Consider the following 17,176-nt stretch of genomic DNA (forward strand, 5'->3'; position numbering starts at 1 on the left):
TTACCTATAGCATAACGGTATTTTTAAGTGTGTATAACAATCTCCAAAACTCAATAAGTATTCTTAACACTGAGGCTTCACAGATACGGTTAAATTCAATAGAGCCAGGAATATGTTCCCTACCTGACAGAATATTGATCAAATGCATAAACCCAAGTGCATTTGTATAATTCAATTCATCTCCACATGATCCCAGGCACTGCACATAAATGCAAGCCAAAATCCTTGATCATCTCCGTAATGTCAGTCAAGCCACATCTGCGGTGAGAAGTGATAGCTGTTGTGAAACACCACAGCGCATAACAGCTTGACCTTGGGAGAAAGCCAGAAAGCAATGAAAAAAATTGAGTCCTTATTGGAGAGTTAGTTAGGGTAGGGTTGGATTTAGGGAGGATAGATTTGGTATCTCTTGCGTCTGCTGTCCCTCTCCAGGCTGCTTGACCATGAAAGCTGGGAAAGTGTATGTTTTCGTGTGGAGAGTAATGTTTGAAAAGCGCTAGCTGCGGTGCTGCTGGGTAATTCTAGTTTTGTTATTTTTGTCTCTCTGTATTTGTGTAAATGTATGTTTGGCCTCTCTCTTCAATTGCCCATGTATTCACTACTATTCTAATGAAAGACACGCATGTGACAGCAGTTATGTTCACATCTGACTTTTGTTACAGTTGATGAAAGATAACAAGTGAGATGTAGCCCCCGTGGTGTGCCAAACCTGTGCACTCCTGCGCTGGGAGTTCACATCCTGGCAGGGGGAGGAGAACTTCACGATGGGAATGTGTCCTTTTTCCGGGTCCCCACTGCGTCATGTTTAGGGAGTGGGAGCATCTCTCGCCACGATCAGAGGAGTGTTGTATAAGCACCCCGACAGTGAAAAATGGACTGAGACTCTGATTTCTTTATTCTCATAATAACCTGCGATTCACAAGGAAGCTTTCACAGGCACTACAATAACAGAGTGCAAGGAATAGTCCGTTTTAGCTTCAGTTTTGTTTTTTTATGACCGTTTTGGTTTTCATAATAATAATAATAATAAACCTAAGTTATGTCACTTGGAAGTTTTTTGTTGTGGTATAATTTTGTTTTACCAAAGGGTCTGAAAAATTAAGCTCAGTGGTTCTGACTGTGCAAATTGTGCAAGAAGAGACACCTTTAATGTTGTCTTAATATATAAATATTCAATTAAATAAGGATTCTGCCCACCCTTCATTTTTAAGTGACAATAACTATAATCCTAAATACTCCTCTCCATTGGTGTCTTGAAATCATGTTCATGACACTTTTTTCAGTGTGTCACAAACACTCAAACACTTGGTTTCATCTATTTGTGTTTAGCTGTTTTAATATAATAGCTCTAGTGCTATTGATAGAATACTGCTATTGATACATTCACATCCAACAGTAATGCTTCAACTTACTGTGTTGTTTAATACAGTATGCACAAGATAACATTTATACAAAGGTTGAGAGGTATAGGATTGTGATTCATATACATGTGATTTAGATTAATAGTAAGAATCTGTTTAATTACTGAATCTGTGTTTTAACTATTGAGGTTGGGTTAAAATGATTCACAAAATTACCAGTGTAGCACAGAAATCATATATCTGAAAGGGTTTACACTTTTTCATAATTATTCGTACTACTACCTTAACGATCATTTAATTAAAATAAAAACCCTGCAGATGCTTGCAGTTCAACATATTCCTTAGGGATTTATTTTTTCTTTTAAAAATATGCTTTGAATTTTGCTTAATTTGGATACATTTTCATGCCATTGCACCAGTTAGGCAAAGACTATTCCAGCCTGTGCATACACAGGTGGGCGTCTGTCTTTTGTTACCATTGTCATTCTTGACACATGCTTTAGGATTTCTCCACAGCGTTTATGTCCAGCCAAATGAAACACATATGGTACACGGCATAGTAAACAAAGCTAAGTGCTGCTAACATTTTTCCCCAGTACGTAGACCTAAAACATATTCTTTATTTTTTGTAAATGTGATCTTGCTATCATCATTCTCTGTAGAACTTATTATCCAGAACTGCCCAGCTGTGCTATCAGATTTTTAACTGGGATGTCAAGTTCAATTTCCAGTCAGGTTACACTAACTTAAGTCACAATTATATTTCTGCAGGCAGACTGTCTGGGCTAAGATATGCAATAAGCCAAATGGCAGAATATAGATTTAAAGAAATTATCCGCTAAGCACTATATATGACCTTTCTGTTTTGCACTTTAAAAAAAAAAAAAATCCCCCCTGGAAACCAGACAAGTTCTGTTCACGGTTGATGCCCACAGCTGCCTAAGTAGATTTTGAAAACACCTCACAAATAATATGGATGTATTGTACGTGGTAATATATCAGGGCATGGGCAAAATTATATTTTTGTAATAACAGCTCTGCCTCTCTTGATGTTATGTTCGTTATTGTCTTTCTAATAGAGGAAATATATTGTTTTCTGTGGAATAACTACCAGAAATAGGGAACAGTCAAGACAAGCTTTTAAACCATGTTACATTTCTTAAAGGTTGAAATGTAAATGCTAAAATATTGAAGATTTGATTTTCAAATTAAACCGGCCCAACTGGTTTACAAAAGAACCAGCAAGATAAGCATACAAATATTAAAATCAATTACACTGCAGACAGTATCTTTTACAGTTAGGCTAATCCTCACAAATAAAATATTCCTGTACATCTATTGTACGTTGTTCAAACATTTACAACCTGAAATATTGCAGTTACATTTTGCCATACGAATGAATTAATACATATGTGGAGACATTTTATAAATTTTAGTATTTTAGACTAGATATTCTCCAAAATTCACATTTTATTTTGCCCATTCTGAAAACATTTTCAATGGAGAATTAAAATTATTATCGTTAAGAAATTTAAGCAATAGACAGTTACAGTCAAATGTATTCATACCCCTTATTTAAAGCGATGCTATAACAAATCAGGATTTATATGAATGCATTATTATAGAGTGACAGTCAATGGTTTCTATCCCATCAGTCTTAACTCAGTTTTCTCATGGATTATTTGCTTCTTTGTGTATATATATAAAACAGAGCACATTGTTGGAGCAGAAACAGGTGTGTTTTGTATCATTATTTCAGTGGTTGAAGGGGTCAGTGATTTACACAACTGTGTATGTCTATTACGTGTCGCAATACACTGCACAAGCCCACAGGACCAATCTGTCATGATCTGTTTGCAGCCAGAGCTGACCTTTCGAGGGGTATTTTTCCACACACGTTCTCGTTCTCAGGAGGTTATCTGGATGGACTTGTCGGACAGTGAAGCCATTACTTTTAGGTCAAAGGAGATTGGACGTGCTTTCGGTGTCTTATACCATCTGACATCATCAAGAGCTTTCTCTTCTGTCTCAATAGTGCTTGCACAGCTATTATTGGTCACATAAAGTGCATGGCACGCCAGATTGTTCTCATTATTTGGCCATGTGCATTTTGTGCACATGTATCCCAAACTAGGTAATCCGAGCTACATGTGCACAGGGAAGTGATGATAGCTAAATATGTGTTTAAATCTAGTGCACACAGAATGAGTTTAAAGCATTGAAGGGTAAAATGAAATCAAGCGCACACTCACACACGTATGCCATTAGCGGTGTATAATTCACATAATTAGCCAACTTTATTGAGTAGGGTTAACTAACCCAGGCTACAATAATTATCTTGCTTCCACACCACATGGCAAGGATGCTCGCCATATGCCACAGCTTTTAAATATAATAAAATGTACTTGTGGGTGTTACAGTCACACTCATTGATCAGGGTTCAGTTTTTCAAAGGTTGAAATGCAGATTATTTTCTTGGCTTTCTCTGGAGGGAGTGGAAGTTACTTGTTGTGCCCGTGCCTACAGGGGACAATGGCAAAAATTTGCACAAACTATTACTGTTCAGGGCACATGTTACTTCTTAGGTCTGTGATTAATGCCTTGAAAACACAAGAAGTTATTAAGGAAAAGGCAATGTGACCTCTTAAATCATTGTGTGGTAAATTAAGCCTTCGAAAGAGGTCTTTAAGAGTCTAAAATAATCCTCTTTTGCCTTGCAGGGTCAGAAGCTGGAGGCAGAGAGGTACTTTTTGAAGGCGATTCAGCTAGATCCCACAAAAGGAAATTGCTACATGCATTATGGTAAGTACCAGGCTGAGGTAGACTTTTTAAATTTCTTTTCAAATTCTAGCTCAAAAGTGTGGGTAGATGATTAAAGTCAAATGCTTTCTTAAGATCTGTGATTTGACATATTTTAACTTGCACCTCTGTCGGTCTGTTTAAAGCCTTGGTACTTGTGTTTAATTTGTCTTGTGTATTAAATTACTCTGAGAAAACAAGTTGTAGTGCATTTAAATATAAAAGTAAATACAGTCCAGACAACTGAGGGCAGATGAGTGGAAAGAGCTGCTTATTCTACCATTGACACGGTTTTTAAATATCCTGTTTGACTCTATAGCTTCATTATTTGTTAATCTTTTTACATTTTTTAAACCGAACTGTGACTGACCTTACAATCTAGTGCTAAAAGATACAAAAGTGTATTCCTCAGCTGGAAATTCAAAGGTAATTCTACCCTAAACATAGTGATATTTCAATTACCGCTAGATATTAAATGTCACACTTGTAAATGCATTTCAGAATTCAGAATGAAGTGAAGAGTATTGGTTGTATGATTTGTATATATCATTATCAGAATAAATCAGGCTTACAGTAGGGGGACAGACGTTTCATGAAAGGCTAATGGTCTTTTAACATAGACCCCGTTCACACTTGAGATTTGTGAACGGGGTCATAGATTTAGGCCGGCCTTGGGCCATGTCAAAACTACTCCCGCTTTTCGACCCAGCCTAATGCGGCCTAAATGTAACTGAACACGCCGGCGCTGGGCCGGTGGAAAGCGTCAGCGTGTGACGCAACGCAAGCCCCGCCCCCAGAGACGCGTGTCTGAGAGACGCGGAATAAACACACAGTAAACATAGAGTAAACACAGAGTAAACACAATAAACACAGAGTAAACATAGAGTAAACACAATAAACACAGAGTAAACACGGGCACCGACACAGCTCACACACTGCAGGACACAGTGTTGTCTCTGTATTGTTTGAATGTCATATCGATCTATAGCCTTAAATGTACTGTTGCATTTCGCTAGCTCACATCTTTATATATATTATAAAAGTAATGAGTTATAATGTAAACATTTCAAACTACTCGGTCGATTAAAATAAAAGTGTGTGGCTGGTAAACTTGCTATTGTTTTTTCTTGTACTAAGTATGATTGAAGTCTGAAATTTAACATTATGCATTTTACATGTGGAAATTGCATTGTGAAATAGTGAACGGGACCAGGTAACTTTATTAATTATCCGCATTTTGCATTAAAACGATATAAATTTAACCGAAGCAGGTTTCCATTCAAATCAGTGCATTTTAATACGAGACCGGTTATTTACTATTCAATCCGAAATGCAGTTATATTGAGCCGAGCAGTACGATCACAAATGCCAGCGTTTGCAATGCGGAAGATACAGTTACAACAGAAACCGCAGGGAGTGTCCAGCGCTGCTGTCTGATAAAACTACACACGCGTCAGAGGCTGCTTCCCATGCACACGATTGCACACTAATGCACAAGATTTACTGTGATTTAATGCAGATGTCCTAATAAAGGTGCTTCGCTTTCGGGTGAATGTATAACAGCACTTTTAGACGTGCAGAACCGAAGATAGACATTTGAAAAGGGAAATATATGAATTAGATTCCCCATTGAACCAGCACATTTTAAATTATTTTAGAAAGCTTCGGCTGCAAAGGGTAAGATAACTTTCAAATACAATATACACTCACCTAAAGGATTATTAGGAACACCATACTAATACTGTGTTTGACCCCCTTTCGCCTTCAGAACTGCCTTAATTCTACGTGGCATTGATTCAACAAGGTGCTGAAAGCATTCTTTAGAAATGTTGGCCCATATTGATAGGATAGCATCTTGCAGTTGATGGAGATTTGTGGGATGCACATCCAGGGCACGAAGCTCCCGTTCCACCACATCCCAAAGATGCTCTATTGGGTTGAGATCTGGTGACTGTGGGGGCCAGTTTAGTACAGTGAACTCATTGTCATGTTCAAGAAACCAATTTGAAATGATTGGACCTTTGTGACATGGTGCATTATCCTGCTGGAAGTAGCCATCAGAGGATGGGTACATGGTGGTCATAAAGGGATGGACATGGTCAGAAACAATGCTCAGGTAGGCCGTGGCATTTAAACGATGCCCAATTGGCACTAAGGGGCCTAAAGTGTGCCAAGAAAACATCCCCCACACCATTACACCACCACCAGCAGCCTGCACAGTGGTAACAAGGCATGATGGATCCATGTTCTCATTCTGTTTACGCCAAATTCTGACTCTACCATCTGAATGTCTCAACAGAAATCGAGACTCATCAGACCAGGCAACATTTTTCCAGTCTTCAACTGTCCAATTTTGGTGAGCTTGTGCAAATTGTAGCCTCTTTTTCCTATTTGTAGTGGAGATGAGTGGTACCCAGTGGGGTCTTCTGCTGTTGTAGCCCATCCGCCTCAAGGTTGTACGTGTTGTGGCTTCACAAATGCTTTGCTGCATACCTCGGTTGTAACGAGTGGTTATTTCAGTCAAAGTTGCTCTTCTATCAGCTTGAATCAGTCGGCCCATTCTCCTCTGACCTCTAGCATCAACAAGGCATTTTCGCCCACAGGACTGCCGCATACTGGATGTTTTTCCCTTTTCACACCATTCTTTGTAAACCCTAGAAATGGTTGTGTGTGAAAATCCCAGTAACTGAGCAGATTGTGAAATACTCCGACCGGCCCGTCTGGCACCAACAACCATGCCACGCTCAAAGTTGCTTAAATCACCTTTCTTTCCCATTCAGACATTCAGTTTGGAGTTCAGGAGATTGTCTTGACCAGGACCACACCCCTAAATGCATTGAAGCAACTGCCATGTGATTGGTTGGTTAGATAATTGCATTAATGAGAAATTGAACAGGTGTTCCTAATAATCCTTTAGGTGAGTGTAGAACCGAACAATAGCCAATCGATATTAATAAGTTGTGATTATAAACACATCGCACACACCTGTAACAGACCTCATGTCCTGCGTCACTGGTGTGTTTGTGCAGATGTGTTTATTCCCGGCATGCATTTCGTTTAGGCCGCCTTTTCGTCCGCATGTGTGACGCGCTGAGGCTCCTAAACCTGCCAGTGTGAAAAAAGCCGGACTAAATTTGAGGCGCCCAGGGCCGGCCTAATAAGTGTGAACGGGGTCTTATTAGTCTTATGTAAGTACTAAATCCCTTACAGTCAATGCATTTACTCAGCATCATATACATTTATGTGTAGTAAAAGATATGCAATACTTGAAGGGCTATTATTTGTTGTTTTGTTTGTTTTTAATTTATTTTACATCATACAAACATTTTCCTTTTTTCAAATTAAAATAAGTTGCAGTCCTTGAAGGTAAAATCTTGTATACTGTTTGCTCATCAGTTACAAATGATGTAGCGATGCTCATCTGTTTAATGGCTCAGAATAGTTAGATTACTAAACGTCCATTCGTGTTAGGGTTGAGTTTCTATTGGTCAAACTAAAATGCCGTAAGTTGTGGACTGGGGTCAACAGATCGCCAGCACCCCCTCACCCCCGGACAAACCACTGATTCAGTCACCACTACAGCACTGATGTATATGTTTCTATTTGATTTAATATTTCGCATTTAACCTGCTCTATCGGATGCATTAATCGAAAATACATAACGTATATTTCAATTATGGTATTTTATAAAGCAAAATATACTCAGTAAACTAGTTTCCATATAGGATATGTTAAAGTGCTCTTTACAGAGAGCAACTGTAATCACACAATTTTATTCAGAATAAAACAACAACTTGAACATAGTTGTCACACTGTTTTAGGAAGTTCCAAAATTATTACTTATAAAAACCTCAGATATTTCATTTTTCAAACGTTTTCAATAACAAAACCAATTTATTTTCAAAAGGTGACCGAAAAAATCTTAAGCAGAAACGGCAAAAACATTGTCAGCGGTTGTGATTGTTTCTGCCAGTTTCATATAATACCTCTGTAGCTGTACATTATTTCACTAGGATGTCACAATTTTGTTTTGATCATAAGTTTGATATGTTTCAGAATAAACAGTTAGTGACTTTCAGTACGTTTTAGTGAACCGTAAGCTTTGTGAGAATATCATTTTCTGATACGTAGTAAACAATAATAAAGAACAATCACTACATTTTAGAATTCATTTTCTTGGTTTTCTGTAGTATAAAGTCTGCAGTTTACTGAAGAAAACCTGAACTATCTATCTTTCTATAAAAACACGATATGCCAAATTGTTGAAATTATTTTTTTGTCACCCAATAATATACTGGTACAATAATTTATTATTTTAACAACAGTACTTTTGAAGGTCAAAATGAACCCTTCATTACAGCCATGGACCGGTTCAGCATAATCATAATCTGCTTTAATTTTACTTTAAACTTTCTAATAAATTATTAGTTAAATAAATAAATTAGTTAAATTCTACAATTAGTTTTGACTAGCTTTGGATGCATATAATAATCTAATCTAATGGCAAGTTAATCTCAGTTTCCTTTACAATGTTACCTTCAAAGCTTCATGCATCAGAAATGCATATGGAAAGCAGAATTACTTTTCCGCTTTTCCTGTTGGAGGCTGCATCTCTAATTGAGTAGAGATTTGCTGGAATCTCAGTCAGACCAGCTGTTAGTATTAGAGGTGGTTTAGAAAGCACAGAAGGATCAAAAGTCACAGATTAAAATGTCTCTTTCGACTTTGCTAATGCTAATATGAGCTTTTCAAGATTCCTTATATGGCAGTAGCACTAAGATGGTACAATATTAGTAAGGTCAGTTCCCTTAACAAATCAGTGCTAGGTCACAAAACAGGGATTATGTGGTTATATGCTTGCTGATTATATGTGCATATATGATAGTTATAATTGAGCATTTGTCATCTTAGAAAATAACATGTCTGCAGCTTGACACTTTGTTTGTTCTGTCTTCATTTTGAGACAGTCTCTTGGGTAAGGATTTTGGCATATAAAAGCTGTCTGTTAGCTCAAGATCTACCTTTCTGTCAGAGAGCTTTTTTTTAATGGTTTTCCTAAAAGTTAGTTTATTTTGAATAGCTACCTTATCATACATTTCTTGTATGTCCATTGGACCCATCCCAGGCTAGTGCCACAATGTTGTCTGACCTTATCCCATAAACCAGCACATCTGATGAACTCTGTGTTCCTTTCGGGGGAAAAAGTAAGCATCTTTGCAGGAACAATCAAAGTGAAAAGCCTGCCAGAGATTAAAGGTTGGAGGCAACCTTTTTCCGGGAATTGTTCTCATTAACACTTTGCCAGATGCACTCAATTTTGAGCATCTTACAATGTTTCTCCTTTCATTGACATGCATCATTAAGGTAGAGAGACCAGAAACAGTTCCATATATAAATGTAAACACGAGAGTACAGATCAAGTAGAAAGCAATCCAAATGAAAAGGATACGGTTTACTGAACTGTATACATTGGTTTACTAAATGTATTGGGACATCAGGCAAATACCAACAGACAGATGTTGACAATGTGCTGCTGCGTAGGGTGCAGACTCACTCTGGATCTTAACGACAGCTGCAATGCTTTTGATAAATAGCCCGAGGAAGGCTGAGCTATTGCTCCCTCAGTGTAGTTTCTAGTGGAGCGAGCAGCGTTGGTCTCTGCTGTCTTTTTGCGTCTCCCTGTTCCAGCTCTTTAGTTGTGTTCTGTTGGACGGAGGTCAAGATTCGGAGTGGCTAATTAAATGTTTTCAACACTGTTCTCCCCGAGCCAAAGCATTACTGTACTGTTCCAGTTTTGTAGCAGATTTATGGACCCTCAACAGAAATCTATGCTGACAGTACGCCGGTGTACTGTTGTACTGGTGGTCATGGTGCCTTTAAAAAACTCTAGATAGCACATGACCTCTGGTAGCTCCAATTACCTGGAGGGAGACTTGTCCCATTACCTTGTAATATAGTGTATACCAGAGACCAATATTTTACAATACAGAGACACAAGTGCAGTGCTCTGAAGGTTTATGTAAGCAGTAGGTTTAAGAAGGATCATGACAAAGGTTACAGACTCCTGGAGGTCTTGGATCCTGGCTGCATCTTATGTCAGAAAAGCTGTGCTCTGCACCCTATAAAAAAAACAATCAATCATCGCTGGTAGCTTAGTTTTCTTGTTATTTAACACATCTTAATTTGCTTCTGCACTTCCTGTTTTGAAATTGTTTGAACTGAATATCCGGTGGGCAAAAAGTGTTATCTTCACAAATTTCCAGTGGAAGGTGTCAAAAAGGTGCAGCTTCCTCCCTCTGAGATATATATATATATTTCCATGTAGAGAGTTAGGGCTGATGTCACACGCTGACACACATTCTGACTTGAAACACATGTACACATTCATGTTTTATTTAATAAATCACTCACAGTTGCACTTCAGAAAGTCTGAGAAAAGGAATATCGATTAAACTATGAATTACATGTGGTTAATTTCTTTCTTTATTTTGCATGTTTTATGGAAAAAAACACATTTATATGTAATATCCTATATATATATATATATAGTAGGGATATTGACAATGTTTGTGTGCGGGGCCTTCATAAGCATGTTTCTCAACACATTTAAGCAACATGGTAATAAATTATTCCTTTGAATTGAAGTGTTGACACTTACACCCCCTTTTTTCCAGCCCTGGCATGTGAATCTGTTATTAGAGTGCTACTACTTTTGCCAAAGCACACTTCCTCAGCTGTTTTTTTTCCCTTTCTTTTTTTCATTGAAATTTAACAATGGAATCTGAATACAAACAAGGTCCTTAATGTGGAAATTCACAAGATAACATTACTGCTTTGTGTGGTAAACAAAAAACAACATGAAAAAACTGACAAACATTATAATGAGATTCATATATATATATGATATTAATATTAGAGAGCCGGTCTTGATCAATTCAAGGAAGAAATGCATCATATACATTTATGTGGCATGTTGTACCGCAGATTTTATTGCGTTTAATGTTCTAAAGAACATTCCGAAAGAAGCTTACTTGGCAAATCATTGAAAATTCAGCTTCTTGATGTGGACGAGTACAAAAGATATTAATGTTATATATATATATATATATAAGAACAAACCACGAAGGTGAGACATAAGTCATTATATTTACATACAATACATGATTTATTGGTACTGCATTTCAGTCCATATTTTGTACGATAAAATAGAAACAAACAAACAAAAAGGTATATATTTTTCTACATCTATTCCTTCATCATGGCAAGGATGGCAGGATCCCACATCCCAGAACCAGTGTAGATTTAACAGATTTGTAAATGAAATGTCTTTTTTAATCTCTTCAAATTTAACAGCTGTGACTGTGTTTGATCCTTGTAGGATTAAAGTGTTTAGACTGCCATGATGGAGTTTATTCATCTTTTGAAAGTTGTTGATTTTAGAGATTAGGTTTACTTTGTTGTAACATGAATACAATTCATGAACATGCCAATTTCCCCCAATGCAAAATTACTTTATAAGCATAAAAATGGTATAAACATTAAGGGTATGGTGAATTCATAATAATACAAAAATAAAAATAAAACTATTATTCAAAGTTTATTCTCTTAACATGATTACATTATACAATATACATATATTTAACTAGTTTATTTATATATATATATGTATATATTCAATACATCACAACAAGATACAAATATCTCACACTAAACAAGTAAATTAATGAAGAAAAGTAGAGAAATAAAATACAGTCAAGACTCCAGACCAAAAGTTAATTGTATTGAGCTGTGCAAAACAGTAAGGAAACGTCAACCTAATTAAGAAGCCACTGAGAATAATGGGAACATTTGAATGTATAACACAATGCCTCGGAATAGCAAATAATCAAATAATTTAACTGAAATGTGTTGATGGCACAACAATCAAAAACCAAAATATGATTATCAGAAGAGTGGAACAATTCTACAAAAACCCATCCAATAGTGAAGAGAGAAGAGGTCTCAGTGAACACAAGTGAAATACCAGATGTGATTCCAGAAGAAGCAGGCTATGCCATAAAGAAGATAAAAATGGAAAAGCGCCTGGAGATGATGGAATCACAGTGGAGATCCTGGGAAGCTGGAGAAGAAATGGAGCAGATTCTGGCAAAACTTGTCATAAAGTGTCTCATCTGAAGAACTGTAGGCCCATCAGTCTACTTAACATCTTGTACAAAGTATTTACAAATATATGAACACATCGCCTGCAAGACACACTGTACTCTACCCAACAAAGAGAAGTAGCAGGATTCAGAAATGCATATAACATGATGGATCATATACAAGTTGTACGAGAAGTACTGGGAAGATACAGAGAATATGAGCTTCCTCTGAGCCTGGGCTTTGTTGACTATGAGAAAGAATTTGATCTAATATATACAAACTCAGTCATTAGAGCTCTAAGAAATCAAAACATTGAGGAAAGGTATATAACGTCTATGAAATATATCTACAGCAATGCTAAATCAGCAATTCAACTCCACCAAGGCACTCCCAAGATCAAGATCTGCAAAGAAACGCATTTTCATATTTGCAAAAAAACCCCACTGAAGACCAGCAGCTTAAATTTCAAGATATTCAGATGCAAGCAAGAAAACAGGACGTAAGGAGGGAGTAAAACCAAAGTCATGCTTAACAATTGTTAAATCTAAGAAAATGTAAGTAGCTCAACAGAAACCTGGCACGTAACTCAAAAATGTTACAGAAAGTGCGGATGACTCAAAGAAGCATGGAACAACAAAAAGAGATAAAATAAATGAATGGATCCAAGAACAAATGAAAATATGTGTGTGTGTGTTTCTATTTTATTGAATATTGTATATTTCACCTATTTTATAGGATGCAGTCATAATAGAAAATACATAAACAACATCTTCATCAGTGTTTTTCAATTTACAGTGCCAATTTTCCAGATTCAATACAAACGTCCATCCATACATACATACATACCTAATATACAGACATCTGGCTTAGGTTGCATAATGTGAGGATAGAAAGCCAAGTAACCCTACTGTTTATGATTTACACTACATAATTGTTTTACCAATTTTCAGATTTTAACCACAGCTATTTTTGGAAACATTGCTTGGTTTCACCTGGTGGTTTTAAGTCTAGGAGCAGTTGAGACATTAACCAAAAGCAGCAGGGAACATGTTTATTTTAGCAGAAATATCACCTACTGAGGGACTTTTTGAACTCGTTCACCGCTTTTGAGGTTAAGGCTGTAGCTGTATCAGAAAGGATGTGAGATCAGACAGGTAAAATATTTAAGCAAGCGTAAAGAAAAACAGAAAGATGCCACACACTTTGGAAAAACACAGCTATTATGATCTTTTAGTGCAGGAATAGAACTGTCTGAGGGTCAGAATTAAAGGGCACTTTGTTTCTTTTGTTTCAGCAAATTGTGTTGCGGTTCCCAGACCTCAAGTAGGTCAATGACTCCCCCAGCCAAAGGAAATATTTCCAGCTCATATCTATCTATGTACACTACCCTCCAAGCTCTAAATCGTCAAAAAATTTTCTCTCTCTCTCCCTCTCCCCGTGACCCACAGGTCAGTTTTTGTTGGAAGAATCCCGCTTGCTTGAAGCAGCTGAAATGGCAAAGAAGGCCGCACAGCTTGACAGCGCTGAGTTTGATGTGGTCTTTAACGCAGCCCATATGCTCAGGTTGGTTTTTCATATTACTACAGCATTCCTTTCTGGGAGGAGAACGACTGGGTGAGGCTGGATGTTGACTGCAGGCTTCAGTTCAATACGTACTGGTAATCCATTTTCCAGTATGATGTAGTCAATATTATAGAGTCATTCCTTTCTTTGTTCAGAGTTAATACGTCCCCCAGACTGGAGAAGTGCCGTCTCACTTGTGCAGTGTTTTGAATGTCTGTTCACCCTACTGTTTTTGGCTCATTCATAAAAGTACGTTTCCAAATAAGAGCAGGGTTCATTTCTGACTTCATGCCACTACTTGTGCAACAAGCTGTTATATTACAGCAGAAGCGTGTGGGGATATGTAAATAGCACAATGCCAACTTATGTCTCACTGGCTGAGGGATTTGAACACATATATGACAACTGGAAATGAGCTGTACTCCAATCAGCATAACGTTTACCTTTCAGAACTGGAAGATGGCAACATTTCAAAGCATGTTGAGATCTGTGACCTTGACATAGTTTTGAAGTGTGCATGGGTTTTGTCAGATCGTTCGTTTTGCTTAGGTAGTCTGGGCCTTCAATTTGATTGCAATAGAATAATTATATATTTTTTTGTAGAATGTGGTGATTTTCTTTGAAGTACACCTATAATTATTATCCTTTATTTCGATTGTTGGTTAAACTGACTGTGCTCCAGGATAATCTAGCATTCAAAAAATGTCCCTTACGGCTTCTAATTCTCAATTCGTGTAAATACTCAACCTTTACAAAACAGACATATTGTGGCTTTTTAAAAGTATATTTCAGACTTAAGATGTTTCTTTCTCAACTGCATATGCTTTCACTTTAATCTTGAGTTGTTTTTCTCTCTTAAGATAGGTGATCAAAGAAATTGCCACACAACATCACATATTTTTATGATTTTAGTGTTGTTGTATTATAATCCACATACCCATTGAAAAAATCCTCCAAGGACCATAAGAGATAAACACATTTTCTGTAATGGACACACCAAGTTATTGCTTCAGCTGTACACCTTTAAATAATATAATACAGATAGTTCACTGGATCCCATGCTTTTATCGGTTTGGTATCATATACAGAAATACAAATTACTCCGACAGCTAACAGTAAGTGTAGATCTCATCTGAAACACTAAACTTGAACTGTATCACTGCTGATGGCAGGTTAAGAGGCTTTGTATTAGAAATATCAATCTGTGGGAAGCAGGCTTTGCAATCAGTGATATAATCTGGATTGTACTGTAAGACTGAAGTGCTCAGGTTGACACAAGTGTATTCTGTATATTTACAAACAATTCAACATTACATTTCTGAATTAATACATTTTCATAATACTGTATCTATGTATTGCATAATGGAGCTGAAACTGATTTCTGCAGCTTCTAGGTAGTGCTATTAGTAATGCAGCAAATTCTTAAGGACATCTCATTTTGTTGGTGGTCTGTACTGGGAAAGTGACTCAGGAAGTGGAACAAAGTCATAAAACCGCATTGTGTGAAAAAGAGCTACTGTTTTGTGTGGGCACGAAATGTGAGCAGAAGGGAATTATTTCATCAAAGCAATTTACAGGGAGCTGATTTCGTCCTTTTCTGAGGGTTATTTTAAAATTTCATTTCTCAAATGAATAGCTGTTGAGTACGTGCTCTGACTAACTGATGCCTTCCTTTTTAGCCTCAGGTGCCCAACAGACATGAAATGCTGTACTATTTACCACTCCGCCGATATTTAAGGGGGTTTATCCAGGAATGACCCGTAGGTTGTTTATTACAATCTCAGGAGGGAATTCTGACTGCTGTGTTGGCATGAGGTCCCATTAGTTTATAGCTAATGTTCTTTATGTGTTTGTCTTGGATGGAGATGTTGAAAACCTCTCTAGTGTCGATGTGAGTGAACCAGTGGGGGATGTTCAGATGTTGAAACCTCTTTTATTGCTCTCAAGGGCTGACCTTTTGACAAGTTTTCTTCCTCGCTATCAATTTTCCAGCCTACTTAAAACAATCAGTAAGTTATACACAACCTCTTACAGCGAGGTATGCTGTGGATTTCAAGTCTGCATAATAATTTACAGCACATGAAAGCATCCGTCAGTGACTGTACAGGAAAATCTATCAATGCCTTGGGTATTAAAAGTGCAGGACCCCAGCAGATTTTACAGTAGTTTATGCATATGCTTTAAAGGGAAGTGTTTCAGATTTGTTTTTTATTTCAGTTCTTTTTATTGAATGGCCTTGTCCACTTTCTCATATTGCTGTCTAATTTTTTTGTTTATTTCATTTTTAGTGATTATAGGATAATAGTTAATATCTAAACTTGGTGTGTATATAGATAGATAGATAGATAGATAGACAGAAGTTTAGTTTACTAAAATTAAACTAGTATTTGTGAATACTCTTTTTCAAGCTATTGAGCAATATAACTACTGAAACTTCTATTACATCCCAGATATAGTTAAAAAAATATCCCTGCAGGATTTGCAAGGGATACCAAAGTTAATTTATTTGTTTTGAATTATTTAAAAATGCTGTCAGATACTGCATTTCTTTCAACACTTTCAAAACCGCAATGAATGCTTGTTCTGTAAAACTCATTTAATCATAGTGTCCTTCAGGAAGTTTAAAAATACAGCTGTGTAGGATGAATGCATAAGACATGAGTCCAACATTACCAACACAAATGGACAGGATTAGTATTAAAAACAGCATCAGCTTACACAGTTCAGATAATCCTGTAGCAAATCTTTAAGCCTTTTGCAGGGAGGTTTCTCACAGACTTTATATTTTATATATAAGATGCTCTGGACTAATCACACACACATCCAATCCCACAGCTTGCAGTTTGTGATCCAGATGGTTATTAGCACTGACAAAGATTAGAAAAGCTTCATGTCAGGGCTCTGAAAATAAAGTTGCTGTAGGCGATGTGTAATATGGAGACTGAAGGAAAACATACCATTAAACACCATACCTATATTTATGAACATGAATAAAACATATTCCATAACTATAAAAGCATAGTTCTGGAAGAAGCTCTCAGCAGTGATTTCCATTTGCCTATAAAACTAATATTGAAATATAAATATGGTTGTGAAATCTCACACAAAGCAAATATAGTTTTTGAAGAGAATGAGTTGTAAAAATAATTAAAAACACTATTAAATGAAGTACAGATAAATCACTTCTACAGTCGGCTGTATAAGGTCACCTTCACACAAATTCTCTAACAATAAATATTGCATGGGCCTCTACTGTGTATTTCTCTCTTCTATCATGCAGTTCTTTACCATTCTATAAGGAATAATACAAT

At 36.8% G+C, this 17,176-nt stretch overlaps 1 protein-coding gene across 1 annotated transcript in view; it reads left to right on the plus strand.

Moving 5' to 3' along the window:
* The window catches only part of tmtc2a (transmembrane O-mannosyltransferase targeting cadherins 2a), a 116,998-nt gene that overhangs the window by 85,042 nt on the left and 14,780 nt on the right, over positions 1 to 17,176 (plus strand). Inside the window, exons 9-10 of the mRNA XM_066723639.1 lie at positions 4,082 to 4,163; positions 13,751 to 13,865. Of these exons, the coding sequence (XP_066579736.1) occupies positions 4,082 to 4,163; positions 13,751 to 13,865 (197 nt within the window). The remainder of the gene's footprint in view (positions 1 to 4,081; positions 4,164 to 13,750; positions 13,866 to 17,176) is intronic.

The sequence above is a fragment of the Amia ocellicauda genome, chromosome 15 (genome assembly GCF_036373705.1).
Source record: "Amia ocellicauda isolate fAmiCal2 chromosome 15, fAmiCal2.hap1, whole genome shotgun sequence".
Classification (NCBI taxonomy): domain Eukaryota; kingdom Metazoa; phylum Chordata; class Actinopteri; order Amiiformes; family Amiidae; genus Amia; species Amia ocellicauda.